General features: G+C 43.0%; 1 protein-coding gene across 2 annotated transcripts; it reads left to right on the top strand.

Moving 5' to 3' along the window:
* The first annotated feature begins 382 nt into the window (after positions 1 to 382).
* On the top strand, positions 383 to 27,249 carry PSMD11 (proteasome 26S subunit, non-ATPase 11). 2 transcript variants are annotated; one of them, XM_031967608.1, is made up of 14 exons: positions 383 to 410; positions 3,742 to 3,843; positions 7,805 to 7,929; positions 13,608 to 13,679; positions 14,205 to 14,262; positions 16,493 to 16,687; positions 18,287 to 18,431; positions 19,423 to 19,483; positions 21,418 to 21,480; positions 22,896 to 23,021; positions 23,784 to 23,819; positions 24,039 to 24,090; positions 25,318 to 25,460; positions 25,585 to 27,249. In XM_031967608.1, exons 1-13 carry the CDS (start codon positions 398 to 400, stop codon positions 25,458 to 25,460), a joined length of 1,191 nt encoding a protein of 396 aa, XP_031823468.1. In that variant the 5' UTR covers positions 383 to 397; the 3' UTR covers positions 25,585 to 27,249. The 2 variants fall into 2 exon arrangements, with proteins under 2 accessions (XP_031823468.1, XP_031823467.1); XM_031967607.1 differs by lacking the exon at positions 383 to 410 and adding an exon at positions 1,496 to 1,869.
* The last annotated feature ends 324 nt before the right edge of the window (positions 27,250 to 27,573 follow it).

Genomic DNA, 27,573 nt, shown 5'->3' with positions numbered 1-27,573 from the left:
GAACAGTAAAAGCCAGAAAGTCAAGGGTGGTTGATCACGTCTACTCAGGGAGGTAAAGTGTAAGAAGACAAAGTTGTTGAAGGACTTTTAAAAGATAAAAGGGGATTTTATTTGATCTTGAAGGTTAAAATAGGGAGCCACTGGAGTTTCGTGAGGAGTGCTGTGTGGCTTATGTGGTCAGATATGGGCTTTAAGAAGATCACTTGGGCAGCTAGGTGACAGATGCATTGGAGTGGTAAGAGAGTAGAAGGCTGAAGCAATGGTGTAGGCAGCCATGGAGTGATAAGGGCTGGCCTTAGGGTGGTGGCTAAGAGATAAGGGGGCTTCTAGGGAGATTGTGAAGGCAGCAAAGGCAAGAGATTGGGTATGTGGTGTGAGTGCCGTTGAGTCCACAAGGATGACACTGAATTGTGAGTCTGGGTGACCTGGAGGATGTTGGAACCCTGGACAGTAAAAAGGGAGGTTGGGGTAGTGGAATCAGTTCAGCTTTGGACACGAGAGAGTTTGAGCTATGTCTAGAATATCCACCAAGAGGTAATGGGAGGTACACTGGGGAGAGATCTGGGCCCAGTAGTAAGAAGGGGGAAGCCTGGGTGATACAAATTGTGAGTTCACCAAAGGAGAGGGAGCAGGGTCCAGGACAGCTATGAGGGGGAGAGCTACCAGCAGTGGGCATGGCCTGGAGGAAAGTCTAGCCGAGGAGGTGAAGGGAGTTCATTACAGGGAGGCAGAAGGCTGAGGGTCTAGAAAGGACCGAGGGGGAGACAACGGAGGGGACGTGAGGAGGAAGAAGAAAATAAGGGGCAGGAGAAAGTTCAACTTAGTGTTTGGTGCTGGGTGGCCGGGATACATTTCCTCAAACTTGGGGGTGGGAAACGATCTTCGTGTTCACCGGCTTCAGAGAATTAGCCTTTCCTTTAATGATGGGTTTTAAAAAGCTACCGCAGTCTTCATCAGACTGAGATGAGTGGGGAGGGGGAGTGACAGGACACACAAAGGACGGAGTGGAGGGGTGGGAAGCCCCCCAAATTAATGAGCTTCCCGCCCGTGGAGGGGACGTTGCCCAAGGGAACCCCTCTGGGGTTCTTTCCAACTTGGCGGGTGTCTGGGATGCGCCGGGGCCGGCCACACCAGCGGCCTGCTCCCGTTGCCCGGCGCTGAGCTGCCGTAGCTCTAGAAGCGCGCTGGGCTCCCTCGCTCTATTTCGCGCGCTCTTCCTCCCTTCCTCGCGCAGTTCTTTGCCCCGCCCCTTTCCCCTCCCTCGCGCCCCCCCTCCCCTACCTCTTCCCTCTCTCGTTAGCGTCCCCTCCCTAACACTTCCCCCCTCTCCCTCGCCCCTCCCTCTCTCCCTCGCTCTCGCAGCCCCCTCCTTCCCTCCGTCCTCCCCCTCGCCCCGCCCCTTTCTTTCCTCTCTCCCGTTCACGTTCCCCCTCCCCGGCGCCTCCTCCTCCTTCCTTCCCGTCTCCCGAAACGCGCCCTCCCTCGCCCCGCCCCCCAGCCCTACTCGCTCGGCCCTACGTCGTTCTAGCGCCCCCTCCCCCTCTTGCTAAAGCCTCGTCCCCTCCCTCTTTCTCGCTGGTCCTCGCGCCGTCCCTCGCTCCGCCCCGCCTCCTTCCTCCCCAAGTCCTTTCCACTCTCTCCCGCCCTCCCGGCCGGACAGACGCCTGCCCGGCGGAAGGACTACAACTTCCATGATGCTTGGGGAGGCAGGGGGCGGGCCGGCCGCGCTGGTGTTTCCGGCGGCGGCGGCGGCGGCCGGGGACGGTGTGAGAGGTGGTAAGATGGCGGCGGCGGCGGTGGAGTTCCAGAGAGCCCAGTCCCTGCTCAGCACCGACCGGGAGGCCTCCATCGACATCCTGCACTCCATCGGTAAGCGACCGCTCCTCGCCCGGGGCGCCGCCGCTGCCTGGGCGCGCGGGCCGGGGCCGGGGCCGGGGCTGGGCCGGGGGCTCCGGGCGCCGCTGCTGACTCACGGTGTGTGAGGGGGCCGGGCTCGGCCGGGCCGGGGCACAGGCCGCGCCGCCGCTGCCCGGAGGGAGGGAAGGACGGGCGGAGGAACGGGCGCACGGAGGCCCCGGCGCCGCCGCCGCCGCTGCTGACTCACCCCGGGGCCCCGCCGAGGCCGGCGGCGGGACGGAGCCTGGCGCGGACCCTGGCGCGGACGGACGGACGGACGCGCGCGCGCTCCCGAGGGCCCCCCCGCGCGCGCCCGCCGTGACTTTGGTCCTTCGGGGGCCCCCTTCCCCCGAGTCGTCCAGGGCGCCCGGGGCCCGGGTGCCCCGCGATCCGGGGAAGCCGCCGGGGCTGCCCCGCGTCCGAGATCAAAGGATCCCGATGGATGGTGCAACAAGTAGCCCGGCGACTGCGGAGCCTCGGCGTGGTCACCTTCGGGGGCCCGAGGACAAAGTGCCCCCGGCCTAGCTGGGGTGCAGAGCGCGGTCCTAAGGCGGGATGGGGGGGGGGGTGAGCAGCCGGCGAGGCGCGCCGCCCCCTCGTGGGATAGCTCGGGAGCTGGAGCACCGGCCAGCCCGCCCCCTCGTTCGCCCCGGGAGGAAACTGAGGCCCCGTAGGCCGGGAGACGGGGCCAAGGTTACGTAGGAGTGAGCACCCGAGGCGGGATTCGCACTCGGACCCTCCCGATTCTGGACCATTCTCAGCTGTTGTGGAAGTTTCGCGTCCTGCCTTCGGAGCGGGGCAGTTTCAGGTGTATTGTCTGGGCTCCGTCCTGCATTCGCCAGAGACCCAGTCTGGGAGGAACTGTAGTGACAGCGCTGTAGTTACGGTCCTGGGCGCCTCGAAAACGTCTGTGAACAGTCAGCTCGCGACCCGGAGGGGCACCCCGCGGCACTCTCTCCTGCTCCATCACGGGGCATCTACTCCTGGTTTTGTCAAGTCATGGCAGCCTCTGAATCAGTGGTAATGGGTGGTAATAGTTGTCCGCTGATTGATAGTTGGGGAACAGCACTTTCTCTTTATCAATTGCTGGACTTTTTGTTCTGCTCTGATAAAGAAAGCACCAAGTTGTTTTTAGCACCGTCTGACTCTTACAGAAAAGCCCTGCCCAGTAAATGTTGCACAGGTCGCACACAGAATCGTGATCTGTGTTCTACAGGCTGACTTGTCTGTGTTTTCGCCTTTGTAGAAGTGCTTGTTTTATACTTACAGGACTTGTAGCTTTCCTCTTACCTGGCCAGCATTTTGTATGTTAAAGCTGTTAACCTCCTTAGCACCTTATGCGTTTTGGTGATAGTTTGGTGTCTGCTGAGATGTTATTTATATTGAGCATATTTCGTAGTATTGTGTTGTAGGAAATAGTTTTTTATTATCCTGCCTTGATCAACTTACTTAAATCTATGGCTGGCATTCTTATGGGGGGGGGAGGAGGAGAGGGAAGAAAAGGGACTTCAATTTGAAACAGAAAGAAAGTTGGTGTTTTTTTTTTTTTTTAACAGGTTTCTAGAGTTAAACTTTGTATCCAACCTGTTTTCTTTATGTAGATTGAACCTGAATTATCTTTCAACCTAGTTTAGAATTTACATTGTTTGTTTTACTCTTGTGAATTTTAAAATTTTCACTTAATCCCGGGATAGTATATTTCATTAAGTTTTTCTTTAAATTGATTTGTGCCTTACTCATTTTGTTAGGTAGTTAAGGGTGAAGTGAACTAGAGCTGAGTTTGCCGAGTGTTGGATCTCAGTCTTCAGTCAATATTTCAAGAGAGTTTTGCATTTCTCTTTTTAGTGAAGCGTGATATTCAGGAAAATGATGAAGAGGCGGTGCAGGTCAAAGAGCAGAGCATCCTGGAGCTGGGGTCGCTTTTGGCCAAGACCGGACAGGCCGCAGGTAAGTGAGACAAACTCCAGTGACTTAGCTTGGCCTAGGAAGGCATTATACATATTCTGTTTAATATCAATGTACATAGAAAGGTATATACAACTCAGCTCTGTGGTCACATGGTATGTTTTGTGAACTCTTTAGCAGGAATTATGTAGACAGTAAACTTAGGTCAGAGTTTTGTTCTGGAGTCTGGAAGTTCTTACAGTCACAATTGTTAAGTTACCATTTTGCCTTTGGTGTGATTCATAACTTTTTTTCAGTGTCTTTCCTATTTTGGGACTTCACATACTGATCACGATCTCAAGAAACAGCGTTAGTATGTTGCATGATGGGCTTTAGGACCTTTAGCCTTGACTGTAAAATAGCTGGGACTTCGAATTTCTGTGTGACTCATCATCCTTACTGGTACAAAATGAGTAAGCTTCTAGTTGGACAAACCTTTCCTGAAACTTCTACACTGGGACTCAGTGCTCCTCTGACCCTGCTCTTGGAGTCAGCTCATTGGCCTGTGAGAATGATTTCGGGTTCATTGAGAGATGCTGCAGGCACTGGTCCTGGGGCGCTCTGGAGCTCAGAGAGTGGTGCTACTCCTTTTCTCAGAGGCATTCCTGAAGTTTGAAAAGTCCTGCTCAGTTCTTAGTGAGGAGTTAGAGGTAGGACAGCTAAATCAGGTAAGTGCTGCTAACTTTAAAGGAAGTTTGGCACCTCTTAAAAAAAATAAGTGCAGAAAAGTAACTTAGTAATTTGCTCAAGATCATAATTCAGTGTTTAAAAGTTGATCCTGTAAATTGTCATATTCCCTTGATTTTGATACTTTGAATTGTAGCAGAACGGAACTCACTTCATACAAATGGAGTTCTGTTGGTAGCTATAAGACAAAATAATCTATAAGGTACATTTTTTGTGAATTTTGTGTCTTATTCTGCATGCGACTTAACTGTGCTCGTGTAGTCAGTTTTCAGTTACAAGAATTGTCTGTTAGAAAATTTTAATCTCAAATCAACTTGTTTCTGCTTTTGAGCCACTTCTCACTGTATTCAGTTGATTTTAAAGAATGCAAAATGATACGAGTATTTGTGAAATTGAACCGTAATTAAAATAACATGTGTTTTGAGTTACTGCCATTTGTTAACCTGAATAATGAAGAATTAATAGTATAAAACATATTATTGTCAAATACTTTTCAATAAAAAAGATTGTAACTGATGCTTAAAATTTTTTGTTCCTTCTATTCTCTCATCCATCCCATTTACTCTCACTTAACACTGAGACCTGTGAAGTTGGGAATGGTAAAAAGAATAAGGGTTGCTAGAAAGTTTGCTGTTTCTGGGGTCATAGTTTGGCCGATATGACCAGCATTAGTATATATTCTTGTGATAAGTCTTATTTCATTGATGTGTGTGTAGCTAGATACATTCACAACTTGTTTCTTTTTATTCTAAACTTTTTGTAGGTATGGTAGGAACCATATCTTTTCTATCAATGATTCATCAAATATTTATGAAATTCTGTATGCCTGCTACTATATGAAGTACACATGATGTGACGCATTCCATACCTACAAAGATTTTAGAGTCTATTTTGGGACACTACAAGCATCTGTGACTCCATCAGTGAACAAGGCAGTGTTTTATGTGTCTGCTTTATATACTACCAACTTTGTCCCAGAAGGTATAAGCAGCAAGAGGAAAGCAGCTACTTAGGATTTAATTCTGAACTACAAAATTTGATGATCTGGAAGTGATGGAATCTTGGGGGAAAGTGACTGTGCCATTTGGGAGGTCAAAATTTCCAAGGAAGGAACAAGTAGAGTGAGAGGGATCTGGGAGATTATCATGTGAGGCGGGAGGGTTGAAGGTATTGTAACCCAGCATAGAGAAGAAGTAACTTCAGAGAAGTTATATTTTTGAAAAATGAGGCTAAGGAATATAAAAAGGAATATGGTTTGGAATGGTTGAGCGATACTAAACCATAATAGCTGATCTTTATTAGCTCCTCTGTCCCTGACAACACACTGGTGAAGCAGATGCTATAAGTGATACTGTTTTACAGATGGAGAAGTGACTGAGGAACATTAAGTGACTTGCCCTGGTCACACAGCTTGGGTTGATTTAGACCCAACTCATTCTTGATTTCACTTTCAACACTACATTACTTCTTGTAGGAAGTGGGAGGAGAGAGAGAGAGAGAGAGAGAGAGAGCTATACATCAGATGAAGGTAATCAGAATCTTCTTCAGCTGAAATGTAAATTTTAAGCCAATATATTTATCTTTAAAATAATTCAGTCAATGTGGAAAAGACTCTTTAGTAGTTTGTATGAAAAAGACATTGGCTAAATATGGCTAAGTATGAGCTAATGCAATTTTGGGATATATGAATACACGTTTTAAGGGTGTGAAAAGAAATTCACCTCAAGGGAGGTTTAGTTCCACTGTATTCTGTGCTAGTCAGATACCTGGAGTCATGTATCTTTTGAATATTACACATGAAAGTGGACTGGTAAGGACCTGGAGAATTCAGAGAATGGTGGCCAGTAGAGTGAAAGGGATCTGGGAGATTGTCATGTGAGGGCAGGGAATTGTTACCTAGCATAGAGAAGAAGTGAGAGAAAAACTTCATAAGTGCCTTCAAATAGTGAAGATCTGTCATTTGGAAGAAAATAGTAGCTTAGTCTTTAAAGTAAAACTGGACAAATTGTGGAGAAGCTTTAAGTATGCAAATTTTTTATTAAGTATAAAGAATCTTCTAACAATTAAAACTAGTGAGCCACTCTAGTGAATTCCCAGGCCCTGGAAATATTCAGAGGCTGACTGTCAGGAAAGGGATTTCTGTGTTGGGTGAAAAACTACTTTTGAGGTCCTTTCCAATTCTAGGAGTAGGTTACTCTGTAATAAAGCACTGAATTGTGTAGTACAGACAATAAATAAAGAAGGTGTTTGGAGTGATCATCAAGGAAGACCTCAGGGGAGGCAGAAACTAAAGCAAGTCATCAGAATTTCAGGTGGGAGGAACATTGTAAACAAAAATGTGAAGAAGGATCTTTTAGGAGGCAGACCTTCCTGAGAGTAAAGCAGGTTGGGCACTTGAAAGAATCAGTCTCATTCTTTGTTTGCCAAGTCTCTGTAGTACCTAATAAACTACTGTACAGTATGTTTTTGTGATACATTACTAATACAATTTGTAAATAGCTAGCATATGCTAGCTATTTAAGTCTTGGCTAATGAGGACCCCAAGGACCTAGTGGTAAGAATAGAACGTGTCCCTGAACTGGAAGGATAACGTTTTTCTTGATCTGCAGACAGAAACATTAAATTTGAAGACTCATTATTTGAGCTCTGGATACCCTGGATTATGAATCAAGGTGATGTTAGTTTGTAGTCTAGATTTCTGTAGACTCTTTCACTGAAGTGAAAGATCATTATTCTTGAGGTTTTTGGCTGAACCATTTTCGAAGTTTTATACTTTTTATAAGCAAAACAATAAAAAACACTCCCTTTTTTTTTTTTTAAATAAAAGCTTTCCCTTGTAACTGATAATACTGATCATTGTTTAAGAAGGCTTGTGTTTGACATTTTAAATGGAAAGTTTTGAAAGAATGTCATAGCTCTTTAAAGGTTGACAAGCAGGAAGATAACTAAGAAAAGAAGTGGTATTCCCCAAAGAGGAAGGGAGTCAAGGAATTTCAGAGGTAGAAAAGATGATAGAGGCTGACCAGTCAGCCTAACCCATCCCTGAAAAAGAATGATCTTTACTACTGTAGGGTGTACTGCAGCTAAAAAAACTTCCTAATAAAAATGGGAGACTTAAAGATGACAAGTCACCTACTTAGCTCTCATTTCCAGGTTGTGGGGAGATCAGGCTAGAAGAGATTAGAAGGAAGAGGTGGGACCTTCCGGACAGTTTGGTATTTGCATTATATCTTGAGTGACTGACAGTTTTCTTTTTTCTGATTTGCCTTATGTACAGAGCTTGGAGGGCTCCTGAAGTATGTACGACCCTTCTTGAACTCCATCAGCAAGGCGAAGGCGGCTCGTCTGGTCCGATCCCTGCTGGACCTCTTCCTTGACATGGAAGCAGCCACAGGGCAGGAGGTGAGCCACATTGATTGCAGGGAATAAAGAAAGAGAGAACCTGTTTGGTTGAAGCGGTTTGCTTTGGCTGTGGTGCCGTTATAGAAGCGACAACTGGAAAGGCAGACTTGGGACTGATCACATCAGTATCCCTTTGTTACAGGGCATTTGATACTTTGGGTCTGTTCCATGCTTGGCTTTGTAAGTGGAGATTGCCAGTGGTCCCTAGAATCCTCATTACATCAGGGTCAAAACCAGATTCTTGTCTTTGAGGTATTGTATTTTGCTGTGCCTTTGTAGTGTTTTCTGTTTCTGTGGAACCTTTCATCATCTGTCACAAAGCTTCTTGGGAACACTAATTAACTCTTGCGTTGTATCTTTTTGGAACATTTCTCACCTTGGCTCTGCCTTTTACTGGGCATCAAGCATCTTTCTGTGTGGATCTCTACAGGAGTGATTCTTGTCCATGAAATTAGTCCAAGGGCTGTAATGAAATTAGACTTTTGGAGGCCAGTGATCCTGTTTTCAGACTTCCAAAGGTGACTGCCAGTTTTTTTTTTTGTTGTTGTTGTTGTTGTTGTTGTTTTTTGTTTTGTTTTGTATTTTCATTTCAGAAAGAAAGAAGTGAACAATTACAAAGTCACAAAGCAAAATTCATGCTGCAGGCACTTATGGGTTCATTTTGGCCGCTAGTTTCTTTTTGTAGACCTGATGCCATTGGGATCTGTTGTAGAGGTAGTGCTGATCAGTGGTCTTGGGTTGTGGAGATAAATTGAAATTCGCTTCTCTGTGGTATAGGAGAGAAAGGAAAAGTCTTGTCTATTTATAGGGCCATAGTTTTGAAGTGCTAATGGTGAAAGATTTGTAGAAAAGTTTAGACTAGCAGGACCTCATCTTTAACTCCCAACTTAAAAAAAAAATGAAACAAAACGATTTCTTGTTGGGACAGCTCACTGAAGTCTAGTTAATATGCCAGGTACTCAGAAGAAATTAATTTTAGAATAATTAATTGCAAATTCAATTATGTTGTTTTTGGCAGGGTCATATTGTGTAGTAAGCCATTTCGTTTACAGAACTTCTTAAATGCTTGTTTTTTGGATGAAAGTATAAAAATATATTTTGATTAATTTTAAACAAAAATAGCAATGTTAGAAATGATCATATTTTCATTGACTTGCAGTGACTCCCTCTTATTCCTTTTTCATTAATTAAATGGTATCATTTACTTGGAATATCAGAACTTAATATAGGCCGATGGACTTAATAAATGCAGTGTTAATTTTGACCCTGCATAGCAGAATTACACAAACTCGTAGAAGGTTTTTTTTTTTTTTTTACCATTGCTAAGTCTTTTCTTAGAATCTTTGACTTTCCTTCTCTTAGCATTGAGCTGACTCATTGGAAGGCATAGTAGCATTTGTTGAATGAAATTGTAAGAATTCTCATGCCAGTTTTGGTGGGAGGTTTCTTACCTGAATTATAACTTGGATTTTTCCTGTGTCATTCATTCATTCAGCGAACCAGTTAGGCATTTATTAAGCACCACATTCCAGGCATTGTGCAAAGTGCTGGGGATTAAAAGAAAGGCAAAAATCAATTCATGCTTCAAGGCATGGACAATCTCATGAAGAAAAAAGTAAACAATTGTGTACAAACATGATTTATACAGGATAAAGTGGGCATAGTTTTGAGGAAGGTACAAAGAGTAAGGACTGGAAAAAACTTGGAGAAAGTGAGACTTCAACTGAAACTTGAAGGAAACTAGGAGGTAGAGATGAGGAAGGAAAGTATTCCAGGTATGGAAGATGGTCTGTGAAAATGCTAGAGTTGGGAGATGAAGGAGTATCATATGAGAAACTGCAAGGAGGCCAGCTTGATCAAAGAATCTGTGGAGGGATGAGAGATATAAGAAAGCAAAAGGGAGTGAGGACCCAGGTTGTAAAGGTAGGAAGGAGCCATTGGAAATTATTGAATGGAAAAGTAACAGAATCAGATTTGTGCTTTAGGAAAATCAGTTTGACAGCTAAGTAACCACTGTAGTGGGGAGAGGCTAGCAGACCAACCAGCAGTATGTTTTAAGTCTTGTTAAACTTGTTAAACAGTTAGCTTGTGTGGTAATGAGGGTGGAGAACATACCAGAGATAATCGGGAAGGTAGAATTGATAGGACTTGGTAACCATTTGGATATAGGAATGGGGTGGGAGAGAAGCTGAAGAGACAGACATCCAGGTTGAGAACCTTAATGACCTTGACAGTGAGAGGAAGTTAGCAAGAAGAAAAGCTTTAGGGGAAAGAATATCAATTGTTTTGCACATGATAAGTTTAAGATGTCTGGGACTTTTGATAGGCAGTTAGAGATGTGATTCTGGATGTCAGGAGAGAGCGTAGATAATGTTTGAGAATCATCTGTATGGAGATGATAATTGAATCCATAGTAACTTATTAGATTGTCATATAAACGAGTATTGATGGAAGAAAAAAGAAGGTCCAAGACAGAGGTTTGGGAGACATCCACCATTACTGGGTACAACCTAGATGAAAAGTCCAGCAAAAGGAGACTGAGAAAGAGCAAGTGGATAGGAAGGGGGAGAAACAGGAGACAGCAGAGAGTATCCAAGAAAAGAGAAAAATTAGCTTTGTCAGAGGCTACTGAGAAGATTTAAGAAGATGAAGATTGAGAAAATGACATTAGATTGGAAAATTAAGAGAACATTAGTAACTGAAGAAGCTATTGTTAAATTATGAAGTTGCAACCCAGATTGCAGTAAGAGAGTGAGAAGAAAGGAAGTGGTCAGGAAGTTTAGCTGTAAAAGAAAGGAGACACAAAGGACGATCATCAGTGGGGATCGATGGATCAAATGAGAACTCATTTCTTTTTTGGATGAGCTGAGGGGAACATGGACAGGTTTGTGAGCAGGAGGGAAGCAGCCAGAAGATGGAACAGGTTGAATAGAAGGGAGAAGATGGTATGGAATGCAATCACAAGTGTGTAGAGGGTTTTTCCTTGGTCTTCATGTGAGACGGTGAAAGAAAAGGTGGAGGTATCTGGGTGAAGGTGTGAACTGAGGAAGATAAGGGGAGAAACCAAGGGTTTTAGTATTTTCATTGAACTCTGAGGCTGAGAGTATGTATGGGAGCTTTGGCAGGTTTGAGGAGGGGTGAAAAGATGTGGAAGAGTCACTGTGGTGCTTGAGAGAGTGATTTAGTTAGGGAGGTATAAAGGGATTGCATTGTTGCTGTGAGGGTCCCATTGAGATTATGTCACATGAATTTGTACTGGATTCCTTCAGCACAGTTCCCTGATGATCTCTGGTTTCTGTAGGCTCTCTGAGCAGAGTAGTAATAATCCAGGTTTGGAATTTGGTGGATCAAGATCTTTAGTAAGATAAAGGGGCCAGGGACTTGAGAGCGGAGGAGGAGGAGGACAGTATGGATTTGAACTAGGTCACTAGGGTAACATTGGGGAAGAAGAGAATGTAGGGCAATGGTTTGGGAATGAACTAAGAAGTGAAGGGATTGGAGATTACATTGAGAGTGAAGAAAAGGTCAGAGTTGCAAAGCAGAGAGAAAGGTGGAATGATAACAGATTATGAGATAAAAGAATTCAAGAGTTCATGAATGTGGAAGTGGAACACATGGGTTATTAAGGTTCTTGTTGGCCATTTTTTTGTGTAGCTGAAGTGAGGGGAGCAGCTAGTCATGGGAAATGTGTAAACTGAGGAATTGGAAAGTTAGGGTGTTTGAGGGAGTCTCTGTATATGTTGAACTCCCCTTGTCTAAAGGCAGGAGTGAAAGTGTAACTAGGTTTGCTGAATCAAAACACCTTTCTGTTTAGGAAAAAAACATTTCTACTTAATAGTTTTTTTTTTTCCTCCAGTTACATGTAAAGATATGCAGTTTTGAGCTCCGAATTTTTCTCCCTCCCTCCCTTTCTTGCCTCCTCCCCAAGATGGCAAACAATATGCTATAGGTTATACAGGTATAGTCCTATTTAATCACATTTCCACATTAGTCATGTTGTGAAAGAAGACTTGGAACAAAAGGGAAAAATCATAAGAAAAAAACAAACAAAAAAGTTGAAACTCATATGCTTTGATCTACATTTAGATTCCAAAGTTCTTTCTCTGGATGTGGTCAGCATTTTCTGTCACTTCAGTCCCTTGAAATTGCATTGGGTCATTGCATTGCTAAGAAGAGTTAGGTCTATCATAGTTGATCATTGCACAATGTTGCTATTACTCAACCCCATTCTATTTTGATGTTATTTGGAGTGGTTGTTTTAAGCAGCTTCTGAAAAAGCTTCTTCAAGTTTTTGTCAGTTTAAGGCAGTGACCAACAGGTATCCCTGATAAAGAATTAGAGCTAATTGATATCATCTTGCTGAAGAAGTACTGTGATATTGAGTACTTTCAAAATGTCACAATTATTTCCTAAGTTTAGTCTTTTGCCTGTCATTTAATGACCAATGAGCAGTCTCATGGAATAAGGATGTATTTTTTAGCCTCTCTCCTTCTAGTGGTTCTTCTGGAATCCCCAGATGTAGTGAGAAATTATTGTATTAGATAAGACTAGCCTCTCGATATATCTGGAATTATGTGATGGTTCCCAATTAAGAGTCGTGATACATTCTACAGAACCAAAGTGATGAATGTTTTTGTTCTTAATACTGGAATAAGTTTGTTAATGTTAACAGTAGAGCCAGCAGCAAACCCTCTTTTTGATCCTGTTTCTGTTTGAAGTTTAAGAGTCTGTGTTTGTGGTAAAATCCAAGGATCTGTATCTTTTTCCTCTGGTTCTAAAGCTCATTCTGCCTCTTGAGTCTTTCCTGTGTCCTATAAGTTTAGCTACAGTAGTTCTTCAAACGCCAAAATTTAGATCACATATCTGCTTCTTAGAGATTGGTTAAAAAGTATTTAATCTCCAATGCTGCGTCAGTGTTTTTTCTTTTGCGAGATCATTGACATTTCTTTGCCTGGGTAATTGATGCAACAGGAAATGCAGATGATTTTTAAATAAAACTTGGAAAAGCTTTTTTGGGGTAAATTTATTGGAAAATTTTTAAAATCTATTTAAGAAACAGCTAAGTTTAGTATGTCCACAAGAGTGCCTATGAATCGGCTAGTTGTTCTGTCCAGAATATGAAGGGGAAATTGCCCAGCTGGGCCTTTTGAATCTTAGAAGCAGCTGTTGGAAACAAAAGTCTTTATGTTAGAGCTGTGACTCTCTGCTCTTTACTCATAGTGTATGGACATTTGGAGGAGAACATTTTTACTTTAGGTATTCATTGCAAATTTCTAAGACTTGCCAACTCTGGAAAGGTTCCTCAGAACTACTTCTAGATCCTTTCATACTGATTGTGCTAAAAGGACCTCAGCAGGAGAGGGAGACCAAGTGGATTGGTAGGGTGCTAGAGCTTCCCATTTATAAAAGACTACTATTTAACCAAAATAACTTTTAATAGTTAGAAAACAAAAACAGCATAGTAGGACCATATTGTAACATAGCTTGTTACAAGGCTTGAATATTGTCTGTAGAATAAATATAACTATATGCAGTAAAAATCTGGGACAGAAACTAGAAAGCATACACATAGTGTGTAGTGATGGGGTTTGGTCCTACCCCTCATGCTACTGTTACGAGTCAGTTGTATTATAGATGGGACTTAGCATTGTTGCATATGTTTTCTCTTTCCACTGTAGGTTGAGTTATGCTTAGAGTGCATTGAGTGGGCCAAATCTGAGAAGAGGACTTTCTTACGTCAGGCTCTGGAGGTATGTGCCAAATGGACTGTAAATTAAAAGCCTGTAAGTGAGACATTGGCTTCAAATGTACTCAATGTATTAAGTTGATTTCATAGTTAATCTTTCTTGAATATCCAAAAGAAATTTAACCTTTTTTTTTTTTTTTTTTTTAAACAAGCCATATCTCCTTTATTTGGGAAAATTATAGATTCTAACAGGATGTTCTGATGTGAGGAATGCTTGAGTGATTAATTTGGTCAGGCACTACTGCTTTTGGAATTAGCATGATAAACATTTTACCTTTCCTCCTTAGAAGTTCAAGAAGTTCAATTCAAGTATTGAACCAGTTGCACTGTTGGACCCAGATTTGGTAGCACTCTAATTGCCTCGGGCACTGAGCCTTCCTCACCTTCTGAGTTGCTGATGTTAATCCTATCATTTGTTAGTCTGAAATTGAATGTCCTCAGGAGAAGTTACATACTCATTATTAGCACTCTCTGGTTCCTTTCTCCAGCTTTGCCCTCCCTTAAATCAATCATATTTTTCTTTTTTCAGGCGAGGTTGGTATCTTTGTACTTTGATACGAAGAGGTACCAAGAAGCATTACAGTTGGGTAAGTGATTTTGTAGAAAGCAACAGGATTTGTACTAGATCAACATGTAACATGTAAAACCCTTTGAAGAAACTCCCTCTCCCCTTAACTTTTTAATTTAGGGATCTCAATGATTAGCATCCTGATGAACCCAAATTTAGAGAAGCAAAGGCTGATTCTTTCATAAAAAATTTTCCTGAATGTAGATCTTTAATTTGCACATTTGCCTCATCTCTGAGTCTAAAGTAATAATGACATCTCTTTCCACATTTGTATTTTTAAAAATCCTACGAGCTGGGACAAGGAAATCAACAAGGTTTAGTGGATCTCTGCTCATTGCTTTATGTGGAGCTGCTTCCTTCCTTCCTTGTGGAGTCAGTTACTGTTGAGTCCATGAAGCTTTCATGTACTCTAAGCCTTAGGATTATATGCTTATGATTCTCGACAGTTCTGAGCTGTGTAACTTGTCACAGGAGAGACTGTGGTGATGGCAGTGGAAACATCGTTGGGTTTGAGATCAGACAACCCAGGTCTGAGTAATACCTCTGCCATTTACAGTTTGTCTGATCTTGAGCCACGTCACTTCATAACTTCTTTGGGCATTAGGTTCAACTATAAAGTTGGTAGTTGGAGGAAATGGCCCTTCAGGTCTTTTTCAGCTCCAGAGCTATGATCCTATGATCCAGATAGAAAAGAATGTTTTCTGTAATTCTGTGGCCTCTTGCAAAGGCAGATGGGAGAAGCTGTTCTGGAAAGCATTGTATTTGTGGGTTTATAGTTAGTTCAAATGATTGTTGGGGAAAATGAACAGGGATTGTGGGGAGAAAAGATTGGTTGTGATGTCTCCTTGTTTCTGTGTCAGTATGGCCTAGTTATCACTGATGGCCTGGTTAACTGATTGTATGAGAATTAGAGCAAACACTTTAGCCAGTCAGTATAATGTAAAGTGATTTATTACTTACCATCTGGAGAGCTAGCAAACTACACCTTGGGGAGGCTCCCAATGAGTCCTGATTTCTTGGCAAACTGTGGAGTCCCAGCTATCCCTCATTCTGATATTGTAGGCTCATAGCTACTATATTCATACAGTGCTTTTAGGTGTGCAAAGTACTTTACTTATATTTTCTCATTTGATCCTCACAATAGCCCTAGGAGGGAGGTGCCAATATCTCTGTTCTACAGATGAGGAAGCCAAGACTGAGAAAGTTTAAGTTACTTGCCCAGCATCACACAACTAGTAAGCGTTTGAACCAAGACTTTTAACTCAGGCATTCCTGTTTTCAAGTACAGTCCACTTTGCACTGTGCTACCTCATTGGGATTTCCATGTACATCACCTTCCTCTTTCTTCTGAACTCATTTTGAATATTTTATTTTTTATTACTTCCATAGCTGTTCAGGCCCAAAAGATTTTAGGCCCCAGAATTGCCTATTTGGATCTGGTTTCCTTAGATGGAGAGGAAGTGTTCTTTGGAGGGACAGTAAGCACCTGGAAAATTTCCCTGTCCTCTCAGCCTTTGGTCCATTATTTTCTCATGTAGTTCCAAGGATGGCGGGTGCCAAGTGAAATTAGGGGGTTCCCACTATCTTTAAATCCTAGGATGGCCTGTTAATGAGTTTAGGTTGTCATTAGAAAATACAGGGTACTCTCAAGAGCATAGATTCATTAGGAAGCTCATCCTTTTTCTCAGCAATGTCTCCTTACATGCTGCTTGTTGCTTATGGGTCTTATAATTCTGCTTTGGGGTCCAGGCAAGACCTTGTCTTAATTCTTTTTGTTTTCCCTGCCGTCCTTAGAGTAGTGTCTTGTATGTACTGAGTTATCAGTCACCAAACATTTATTAATGTGTGCCAGGCCCTGTGCTGAGGAGACATAGAGTTTAAAAGGGGCCTGGTAGAAAAATCAGAGAAGGACAGCCACATGAAAGACATTCTGAAGTCTGAAGGCCATGGCTCCAGCCTCCTAGCTAAGAAGCAGAGGGCAGTGATGAGGTGTAGTTCCAGGGCTGTGGGGTCTTAGAAGGATGATGAGGTTTTCCTAATGAACTTCCTGGGTCCTGGGGAAGAAATCAGAAAGCCTATTAGTGACCAAACAAATGAATGTGTAAAGATGGGGGTATGGAACTCCTTTTGTGTGTTTGGAACTTTCTTTGGGAAGAAGAGAAGCAGCACTTAATCAGATTAATACAGTAATCAGTAGGTGATTGTTTGAAAGGAATCTAATAGACAGTTATGCATCTTTTACCTGCTAGGTTCTCAGTTGCTGAGAGAGTTAAAAAAAATGGATGACAAGGCCCTTCTGGTGGAAGTGCAGCTCTTGGAGAGTAAAACATACCATGCCCTGAGCAATCTTCCCAAAGCGCGAGCCGCCTTAACGTCTGCTCGAACCACAGCAAATGCCATCTACTGCCCTCCTAAGTTGCAGGCTACCTTGGACATGCAGTCAGGTAATAGCCTCTTGCCTATCTTGGGGAGCCATTGTCTTGGATTTTCAGTGATGCAATTCTAACCTCACTTTCCTTTTGATGATTTCTCACTTTTTCCATTACAGGAGAAGAGAGGAGAGAGAAACTCTTTGCCATTTTGCCTTATTGTTTTACTTTGTTGTACTATTATGAGTTGGAGAAGAGGGACCAATTAATTAGACTATTTGAGGAGTACTAGCATTTTGCAATTCGGTTCAAATGAAAAAAAAACCCAAACCGCTGGGGTAGGGAGGTGGGTGCAGGGAGAGAGAAAAATTTGGAACACAAGATTTTGCAAGGGTAAATGTTGAAAACTATGTTTACATGTATTCTGAAAATAAAAAAAAACCAAACTATTATTTAAAAAAAAAAAAAAAAACCCAAACCATTCATTAAGCACTCAGTGTGTGTGGAACATATCATTGCACCATTCCTAACTGTGGTATCCACCACCTCCTCTTACCTGACCAATGTAATTTGAGCTCTCATAAGTGATTGGCCAAGGAGCTTCATGTTTAGAGGAAGAAACTAGAAATTAGATCCCAGAATTCTAGCTTTGGTTCAACTTTTAAAACAGATTCCCAGTCTCTTTCATTTTTAACTGCTTGTTTAATTGAGGGAATTGTTACTTCTCCATTTCAGAATCATTTAACTCAGATTAATGATCGTTTTGAGACATTTTGAAAGATGTCTTTTGCCCAGCACAGACCTAAGCCCTGCCACCTTGTTGTACTGAACCAAAGGACTGAAGATGGTAGGCAGCTGCCAGATATGGGGAGTGGGGAATGGGGCAGTGTTTAGAGATCCTGGGAGGGAGTAGCATGAGCACAGTCTTGCTTGCTGTTTGGCCTGTGGTGACCAACTGGAGGCTTGGCTGGCCCTGCTTGAGCAGGTTCCTGTGGATGTCACAGACCAGTGAGATTTCTTTGCGGGGCACGTTGTTGTGTAAGGCAAATGTCTTCTTAAATGGGGAAATATTAAGTTGAAGGCTTTCAGTTTTCATTCAAAATTCCAATTATCCAATAAAAATGCAAGTTTCAGAAATAAATTTATTTAAAATGAATTTACAGGGGCTGTATGTCAAGGAAATCACAAAAGGACCCACATGTGCAAAAATGTAGCAACTCTGTGGTGGCAAAGAATTGGAAAATGGGTAGATGCCAATCATTTGGGGAATGGCTGAATAAAGTTGTGGTAAATGATGATAATAGAATATTATTGTTCTATGAAAAATGATGAACAAGCTGAGTCACCTTGTCTACAGATAAAATAAAAACATTATCAGAGATTCTGAAGGCTAACCAAAAGTTATTGTGGTCCTATAATTTCTCTCCAACTTGACCCGTGTTTACCTATGACCCGAAAAAGTCTCATTCACCAGTTCTGTAAGTCACACTCTGTATCTTTAATTAAATTTGACTAAATTAAAATGTACTAACTTCTTTTTTAGCTCTCTCTTTTCTGTCTTTGGCTGTAAGAGTGAAACAATATCAGTTTGTTTTACTGATGTAACTTTTATTGTAGGATCCTGTGTAAAAGCTGAATGAGCTGCTTTTGATCTGAATCCTCCTTTGTACCTAGGTATCATCCATGCAGCAGAAGAGAAGGACTGGAAAACAGCATATTCTTATTTCTATGAGGCATTTGAGGGCTATGACTCCATCGATAGCCCCAAGGCCATCACAGCACTGAAATATATGCTGCTTTGCAAAATCATGCTCAACACGTAGGTGCTCGAACAGATGGGATATGGGAACAACTGTATGTGGGGAAAGGGGGGGCAGGCAGGGCAAGAGGAGAAGGTTAACATGCTCTCCCAGCCTCCATTGTTGCTTAGGGCATGCCTCTCTGGTGGGCAGGTGTCCAAAACTGTTACCGAAACCTGTGCTGCACAATTTTTCTTATATGGTAAATATCACATTGGGTAAAAAATTGCACTGAAGATTGAGTCTGAGAGTTGGGGTTCAAGTGCAAGTTCTTCCCCATTCTGAGTCTTTTTCCTAAATAAAATGGGGGGGGGGTAGCTTGGTTTAGGTCACACTTTGTGATCACAGAATTCCTTTACATCACTAACAGTTATTGAGTATCTCCCCAATATGAGAGATTATCATAGTAGAAATTAAATGTCTTTCTGTTATGAAAAGAGTTTTGACCTCATAGATTCCCTGAAAGAGACTTAGGGGACCCTTCGAGGCCTTCAGATCACACTTTGAGAATATCTATTGGAGATTCCAGCTTGGAATTCTGTTGAATTTAGCTAAGGCCTGTTTGCTTGGGATATTTTCCAGACCCTGGGGTCACACTGCTTGGAATGGAGATAAGGAGAATTTATAGCAGAATTAATTATGATAGCTGATCAAAAAATATTGCTAAAAACTCCCAAATGCTTACTCTACTGAAATTAAAATTTTTTTTTTTTAAATTGAAATAACTACATTTCATTTTATAGTGGTTTTGTTGTCATCTGATTGACCTGTTAACTCTTGTATTGTCCAAAACTTCTTTCTTACAGTGCTGAGAGAAGTCATAAAAATCCAGGGGCTCATTTGCATTTGTAATGAACAAATTAGATTGAGAGTCTGAGGCTGGCTCTGTTTTGGAGTCTAGTCTTGCAACTAGGACTCAGGGGGAATCACAGTTCAGATAAGATCAGTGCTTTGAATGTTCAATAAGGTAAGTGACCCATTAAAAGGATGTCTCCTTTTTTTTTTCTCCAGGCCAGAAGATGTTCAAGCCTTAGTGAGTGGGAAGCTCGCACTGCGGTACGCAGGGAGGCAGGTAGGGAAGACCTATTATTTTTTTGGTGAGCCCCCTCTTGGTGAGGCTCAGAGCTCAATTAACTTAGACGCAATTGGAAAGGCCAAAAAATTTGGGCAGTGCCATGTTCTTTCATTCCCTCAGCAACTCTTTTCCTTTTCCCCCCTCCCCAAACTTAAGCCATTGTGACTTTGTCTGATTCTTGTACAGTCTCGTGTTCTTAAGAAAGTGGCTCTGGTCTGTTGTGATTATAAGTTTGAGTAATTACTGGGATCACGAAACAGGCCCATATATGATGAACATTTGCCCCAGACCAGTCGAGCCCAGTCACTTTTATCCTAACTTTCATCCTTAATGGCTTGGTCATGGTAGCTCTATGTATTCAGCTTGTGAAATCGTGGATGAGCCCATAGTGATCCAGCATGCTGTGGAATCCTCACTGATGCTACTCTGACTCCATGATCTGGTGCATTAGGGTTACTGTACGTGCAGCTCCCCAGAAATATTCCTGCTGCTGGTGCCACTTGGGGAGCTGTCCCTTCCAACTTAGTCTGTACCTTTTGGCTGGGTGTGATTGAAAAAGAAAGGTGACGCTGATTGTTCTTGTGTACAATAGCTTAATGCTGGAGTGGGTATGAATCGATTTCTTGGAAAAGTGTTATCTTAATTCTTGTTAAAATTGTGCTCATGTCTGCTTCTGTGCTTCACTATCCCCCCATTTCCATCTCTGATTTGAAGAACCCTCTTGGTCCTTTTGGACTCGAAAGTCAGATGAGAGAGCTGAAGGTGATCTGCTGAAGGGATCACTTAGCTCTCCAGGGAAGCACAGATGGCATGATCAAGAATTTTTCTTCTTCTCCACATAGAACCTTAATTGACTTTTGATCAGGAACACTTTAAGAGATGCTTCTAATGTCAGTCACAACCGCACTCTTTATTAGAGTGGTGAGAGCCTCACCACACTTAAATGTTTATTGGCAGTAAATCACCCACATTCAGTATAATGGACTGGACATGTTCTCTTCTCTTTTCTCTAGCTCTTCTCTCTTCTCCTCTTCCTTTTCTCTTCTCATACATACCCACACTCACAAAAGATGGGTAGAGATGGATAGAGTGACCTGGGTGGGTCAGGAGGAGACTCCTCCTGTGTGGTTCTTTATTCTAGGTGATTTGACTTTAGGGCAAAAAAAAAGGTCATTTTTAACCTTTCATGAAAAATAACTTTCCTTGTCTTATATCGGCTTTCTGCTGAGAACAAAATACATTCTAACTTGCATTGTGGTTGGGTAGGTGGTTTTAACACCTAACAAACAGCCTTGTAATATTTTCTATAATCTGAACATAACGCTGTTAGCCCATATTCACTTGGAGTAAAGAGTGATCATCCTCCCAGTGTGGGTAAACTTGTTAGCACTGGATTTTGTCAAGAGCTAATTTCTTGGTTGTGACAGCTCACCCTTAGTCAGCCTCCAGTAGCTTTTCTAGCAAGTAGAATAGCAGTAACGTTCCTGACCTTGGATTAAACCCAGAATTCACTCTATTCCCTAGAGATTATGTGGTGTAAATCTAAAAGACAGACAGAATGAAGGTAGACTTGGGGGAGCAGCCTGGCTTCTCTTTGGTTGATTGGGGAATAAACTGCTTACTCTACTAAAAGAATTGTATAGGAACCTATTTTTAACTCTATCCACATATTCCTAAACCACCTGAGATTATTGATTTTAGGGAATAGTGGGCATGTCATTTGTGTTTTTACTTTCACTGAGGTCAGTGTCAAATTTCTCTTACTGTGTCCAGGTGAGGAAAACCAGATTGAATGTTCTGTCTTTGTAGTCAAATTTTTTATAGAAATCACACTGCCAAGAAAAAAGAGAAGAGGAAAACCCAAGAGATTTGTGTTTGGATGAGTATGTGAATGTGCAGAAAGATCACCTTGACTCTCTCCTTATTTGCAGACAGAAGCATTAAAATGTGTGGCTCAGGCTAGCAAGAATCGATCGCTGGCAGACTTTGAAAAGGTGAGCTAATGGGTAGTACCAGACTGGGTGGGCATAGACTTTTGAATAGTGAGGTAACGCAGTAGCTAGATGATGGCTCAGGAGTCAGGAGGATCTGAGATCAAATCCTACCTCAGATACGTAATAGTTTTGTGACCCCCAAGTGAGTCACTTAACCCTGTTTGCCTCAGTTTCCTCATCTGCAAAATGAGCTGGAGAGGATATTAAATGGCAAACCCACTCTCGCATCTTTATCAATAACACTCTTTTATGGGGTCATGAAAACTGTACAGTTAGACATGACTGAAAACAAAATGGATTTGAAAGATTGCAGTAGAAAAAAAAAGTTAAAACTGGTTTGATAATTATGAATAAATTGGCATCTGCTTCTAGGTTTGCCATACTGAAAGAAGCCTTGGTGGTACCATTATGGTGCCAATACATTTTCTTAATCCACAATTCAACATTGCTCTTTCCCAGAGCAAATGATGATTTAAATGGAAGTGATTTTTTTTCAAAGAATAAATACTTAAAATATTTTTTAGAAGTTAAGCTTTTTCATGAAAAATCTGTTGGAATAAAGAGTGACTCAGGCATTATCTTCATCTCTTGGTGGTCCCTGTTAGGTCTCTTAGCTCCAGAAAGTGATTGACTTATTCCTTGTATGGATAAAAGAAGAAATTTTGAAGAGTGGACAAAGGCAGAAAAGCTTTGAGGCTCAGAGTGAAATCCAATGCATCCTCTATGCACATTAGATAGCATGGTGTAGACAGCCAGCCTTCGAGCCACAAAGACTTGGGTTCAAGAGCTACTCTTCCTTTCCACCCCAGTTGAATACTGACTGTATGACCCTGGGCAATCACCTACTTTCTTGTGCTCTGGGAAAGGCTTTAAGATGCAGAGAAGTGCTAGCTGATCTGCCTTGGTAGTGCCAAGGTGACTTGACCTTGACTTTTCCTCTCTTTGAAGTTCTTTAAGCCACTGTAGTCAGAGAATCAGAGCCATAGCCTTAGCCACATAATGTGTTATTATGTAAAAGAGCTTCCCATGTCATAAGGGATTGCAATTATTGGCCTTGAAAAGTTGGTTGGGACCCATGAGCTCATTTCACTTTTATTTAAGCACTTAACCAAATGTTTGCTGTTTGCCACTGGGCTATGTCCTGGGAATACAAAGACAAAAATGAATCAATCTTGCCCTCAGAGGGCTTACATTCAATTGGAGTGGGAGACGCCGTGTCCATATTAAGACAAAGTGCATCGATACAAGAGAAATTGTTGGGAGGACCGCACCCAGCCGTTCTGAGGGGTGTCGACACCTATGGTCAGTGTCTTTGGACTGGAAGCCGTTTCTCCTCCTGGGGGATGAGAGATCCAGACTGAGTGGGAGTCAGGGACTCTCATTGCCATTCTGTATTTGTGGTGTCTCTCCCGTAGGCACTGACGGATTACCGGGTAGAACTCCGGGATGACCCTATTATCAACACTCACCTGGCCAAGCTGTATGATAACTTATTGGAACAGAATCTGATCCGGGTTATTGAACCCTTTTCCAGAGTCCAGGTAAAACTCTCCTAAGGACAACAAGCAGCTGAGGGACCAGGGTGGGTGGAAGTTACATGCGGTCAGATGGCATGGAGAGCAGACCTGGACAGTCAGGTCTCCAACCGCTCCCAGGGCTCACCTGGGAGCCCTCCAAGCCACTGGTAGCAGTTTTTGGACTAACACTGGTTGGTGTGCCCTCTGGAAGGAAGGACTCTGATGGTTCAAGATGGTTCCTTGGCTGGATCATTTGGGAAAAAACGGGCATTGCGCAGCCAAACTGTTGCAGAGAGATAGGGAGGCTACTACAGAGTCAGACCTGGGGCTGTCTGGTTCTCTGAGTACTTGGGGGGCTAACATTGTAAGGGAGAAATGTTTCCTGTTCACATCTTAGAGGGTGACACACATGCACTTAGACAAGACAATTGGAGGCTCAGTGAGAAAGAACAGTGCCCAAGGCCTTCTCTCTTTGTTCTGAAGTGAGCAGTTTGACTCCTCTGGGGGCTCCTCTCCCATGTAGGCCGTCTCCTGGGGAAACTTGAAACCTCCAGTGTTAATCACTAAGTTCAGAAGGTAAGGGAGGCCCAAGTGGGCCCCAAACCATCCGAGGACAATATGATTCTAGATCACTCTCGGAGGATGAAGCTTCTAGTGCTTCATAGAGCTGTAGAGAGACATTGAGTCAGTGCTGCCCTGCTTTTCCCTCTGTCCCCTTTGGCTTCCCGCTTCTGGTTTTGGCATAAATTTTTACTTCAGTATTGATGCCATTCCCTTTCTTTTTAGATTGAACATATATCCAGTCTCATCAAACTCTCTAAGGTAAGTCAGTGATGCGGAAGACTTCTGAAGCCCCCTTGGGAGAGGACCTGGGAGTGGGAGGAGCAGGTGCCATTTGTGCCTGCTTGGGCCTTCCCGCTTCTCTCTGGTGCTGCTGAGGCCTGCAGTTGCCTTTGGCCCTTTCTATCAGTTGTGTACAAACCTAGGCTGTCTGGTTAGTGTCTGCAGACCTGTCTCCTTAATCCTTTGCTTTGATTTTAGGCCGACGTGGAAAGGAAACTGTCACAGATGATTCTTGACAAGAAATTTCATGGTGAGTGAGTGAAATGGGGCCAGGGCACTCCTCACAATAATAATAATAATAATAACAACAATAACAATAATAACAATAGCAGCAGCTGCCATTTATAAAGAGCTTGAAAGTTTCGAAAGTCCTGTACATAATATTATATCATTGGGTCCTCACAACAACCTTATGAGGTAGAGGCTATTATTACTTAGCAGGTTTTCCCTGTGCTTTTTTAAAGGTATATATATGCCTAATCCTCCCCTGAGTAGCAACAGCTCTGGTGTATCGAATGTTGGATTTCCCCCTTCACCCCCCTCACATAGTCATTTGTAAGGCAACTCACATTCTGTTTGGCTCTCTGGTGGGGAGGCCTTGTTTTCTTGACCAGCTCTCTCTTGAGTGTTGACAAGAAAGGGCCAGGGCAGTGTTGGTTTTTAGGCAGGATATATATGAAAGAAGTATTTGTAAGCCGGATGGTTGTTGGGGTGATACCTGAGGCAGAGAGATACAAACTTAGTTGCCGGAGTTTGATATAAAAAGCCAAACTCTTAGCTCTGGCCACTCCGTGAATGTATACAGCATCACCTGTGCTCTTGGTGAGGTGGCGTGGCATTGAAGCCAGGAAGAGATGGGTTGAAGATCAGACTGAGGCATATAGGCTCTGGGACTCTGGGCAAGTAGCCCTTTTAATCCCCCCAAGAGGCAGATCATATATGACAGTAAAGGTGCTTGAGAAGGGGAGTCACATGCATAGTCTTTAAGGAGTGGAAAGTGCCAGGTTCTGGTCTTCATTGGAGAAAAGGTTTGAGAGGAATGAGTGTCCCGTAGGTGTATCACAGTAAGCACACCTCTCATCCTAAGATGTTCTACACCCTGAACACTCAGGAGTGGTTTAGGCTAATTGTAGATGAGAGATCTGTGACGCTTTAGCGAAAGAGGAGGGTTTGTGGTGTGATCTGTGCTGTCCACACCATGACAAAGCCATGGATACTTTTAAGTATTGAATTGAATGGGCTTTAGAGTTTGGCTTGGTCCTCTCATTTTTTTTTTTTTTTTTTTTTTTTTCTGATTTTATAAGATATAGAATGTGGGTATGCTTGATCGGTAAATATGTCAGGAAGTCCAGTGTGAATGGGATACCTGCGTGTGTCCATTTCTGGAGAAAGTAGCGGTAACTAATTTGCTAATGTGGAAATCTCCCATAATGGACCGTGTTTCTTACCTTAGATGCTTTTGTTGTCTTTCCTGTAGGGATCCTGGACCAGGGGGAGGGAGTCCTGATTATTTTTGATGAACCTCCAGTAGATAAAACTTACGAAGCTGCTCTGGAGACGATTCAGAATATGAGTAAAGTAGTGGATTCACTCTACAACAAAGCCAAGAAACTGACATAGGTGAGTGCTGGCTCCGGGACCAGGGCTAGCGACAGTGTCCTGTCTTCTGCCTGTCGAGACCAAATGCCTCCTCCTTGTGCCCCTGCGGCTTCCCCGATTGACACTGCTCTGTCTTCTCTTGCAGAGTTGGATTTGGTAGCTGTCGTTTGGAGAGTGTGTGTGGCAGGAGAGTGAAACCTTTGGGGAAAATGCTAGGAGATTTTTTTTCTTTTTGTTCTACTTTTCGCTCGGAAAGTTTTTAAATTTCCTCATTCGGTGCATCTGTATTCCAGCCGATAGGTGTGCCAGTTTCCATGTAATCTTTACTGGCCCAACTTGGGAGTGGGGAATATTGTTTAAAAAAAAAAAAAGAAAAAAAAAGAGGTTATTCTAAATAAAAAGAAAAAGGCTTACACTACCTAATAGCTGTGCTCTCTGCCTCCTGGGAGAGGGCCACAAAGGCGGCATCGTGGCCACCCACCAGGGTACAGGCTCCATCCGCTGGGCTGTCTCTCTCCTCCTCTTGTCAATTGGATATTTGCCGACCGTCCAAAGCAGCCAACTTTATATTCTGTTTGTACTGAACCAAAACAAGCGACGGTGTGTAGACTGCTCTTTTCTTTTCTATTGGAAACGAGGCATCTCGATGTTCTTTCCCCCTGCTGTGCTTTCCCACCCCGTGGTCCCCCAAGAACGCCGCTCCAGCACCCTGTCCTGAAGGGCCTGGCAGCTCCAGGTTGTGGGGCTTGGAGCCGGCCTCCGGCACGGCCACTCGAGGGATCATTGCAGGCCCTCCAGCCCCCTGGGGCCTGCTGTGCATGTGGCTCTTATTTTTAAAACTCGAACAGAAAAACTAGACTAGACTTCAGTGTTTTAACGGCCCCCTCTGCCCCGGCACACCCCACGCCTCACTCAGTAGTGGAGGCTGTCCGATGTCTCCTTCCTCCCCTCCTTTCTCCCGGCAGTCTCTGCGTGGTGGAGAGAGGCTATTCTGAAATCGACCGGCTTCTCTCCATCTCTTCTACTCCCCTTTCTCCTGCTGTCAAATGGATTTATTCCTTTTTTAAAACAATGAACATTGGAAATGAGACTGTGGGGGTGTCTTTAGGGTTTTTCCTTTTTCGTTTTCTTTTTCTTTTTTGTAACCATTTTTGGGGGTGGGGTGGGAGTGGGGTTTCAAATGACCTCATGTCACCCTCCCAGGGAGCTTATTTATTTACCTCTTGAAAATCAAATTGGTGGGAGGCGGAGCACTGTATTCCAGCATGTTTTGTTTTATGATGAGATTACTCAGCAAGGTTTTAATGCCATTTGGGCAGTGTAAGCTTCTGCATCTTTGTTGTGCTGAATTCTCTTATAATTCCTTTCATCTTTCTCACCTGTGCCCATTTTCTCTCTCTGGTCTAATCTCTTCTCATCTCTTCTGCCTCCTCCTCTCCCCTTTTCTCTTTCCTTCTTTCTCCTACTCTCTGGCCCTTTTTCTCACCCAGATTTTCTTAATAAATTTATATTTTGTAAAAGGATTTTGTTGTACCCAGTTTTGCATCTTCACTTAATCTCTGACTGGCTATATTCCTTTTATCTTCCCGTCGTTCCCTTTCCTGCCCCTTCTCCCCTTCCTTTTCTCCCCAGAATCATTTCTTTTTGTTCTTACCGTCACCTTTACCCTTTCCTTATCAGTCCCTATCATGTCCAGTCACTGTTTTGGTTTTGGCACCATCAATATCAAATGTACAAACGGTTCTTGCTAACCAACACCAGGTATATCTGATGTTCAGATGAGTTCCAATAAAAAGAATTTTTTTTTCAACCAGTGTCATTTCTTGAGTATTGGCAACCCAAAGTGCCTCCTGGGCATCCGGAAACCCTGACATGTCTGGATGTGAATCTTGAGTCCTTGGTGTATTTCTGATCAGAAAAAAAAAAGATGCATTTCTGTTAATAGGACAGTGGATGACGAAGGGTTCACAGTGAGATCAGTGAGCCCAAATCGGGGTATGGGAAGAAGCTTTTAAACTGAAAATCCCTGAAAACTGAAAATCCCCGGTGGTGAGCAATCTTTTCATCGAGACTCCTGGAAAGCATTATTTTCCAACCTCATTTAGCCACAGAATCCTCTTGGGCTTGATGGAAA

Source organism: Sarcophilus harrisii, chromosome 4 (genome assembly GCF_902635505.1).
Source record: "Sarcophilus harrisii chromosome 4, mSarHar1.11, whole genome shotgun sequence".
NCBI lineage: Eukaryota > Metazoa > Chordata > Mammalia > Dasyuromorphia > Dasyuridae > Sarcophilus > Sarcophilus harrisii.
This window is presented reverse-complemented; position numbering and strand designations above follow the sequence as displayed.

Excerpts from the sequence above, each read along its gene's own strand:
- PSMD11 (XM_031967607.1), top strand. The coding sequence starts at position 1,692 with ATGATGCTTGGGGAGGCAGGGGGCGGGCCGGCCGCGCTGGTGTTTCCG. Across the intron at positions 13,680-14,204 it reads TCTTACGTCAGGCTCTGGAG|GCGAGGTTGGTATCTTTGTA; the intron begins GTATGTGCCAAA and ends TTCTTTTTTCAG. Across the intron at positions 24,091-25,317 it reads TCTTGACAAGAAATTTCATG|GGATCCTGGACCAGGGGGAG; the intron begins GTGAGTGAGTGA and ends TCTTTCCTGTAG.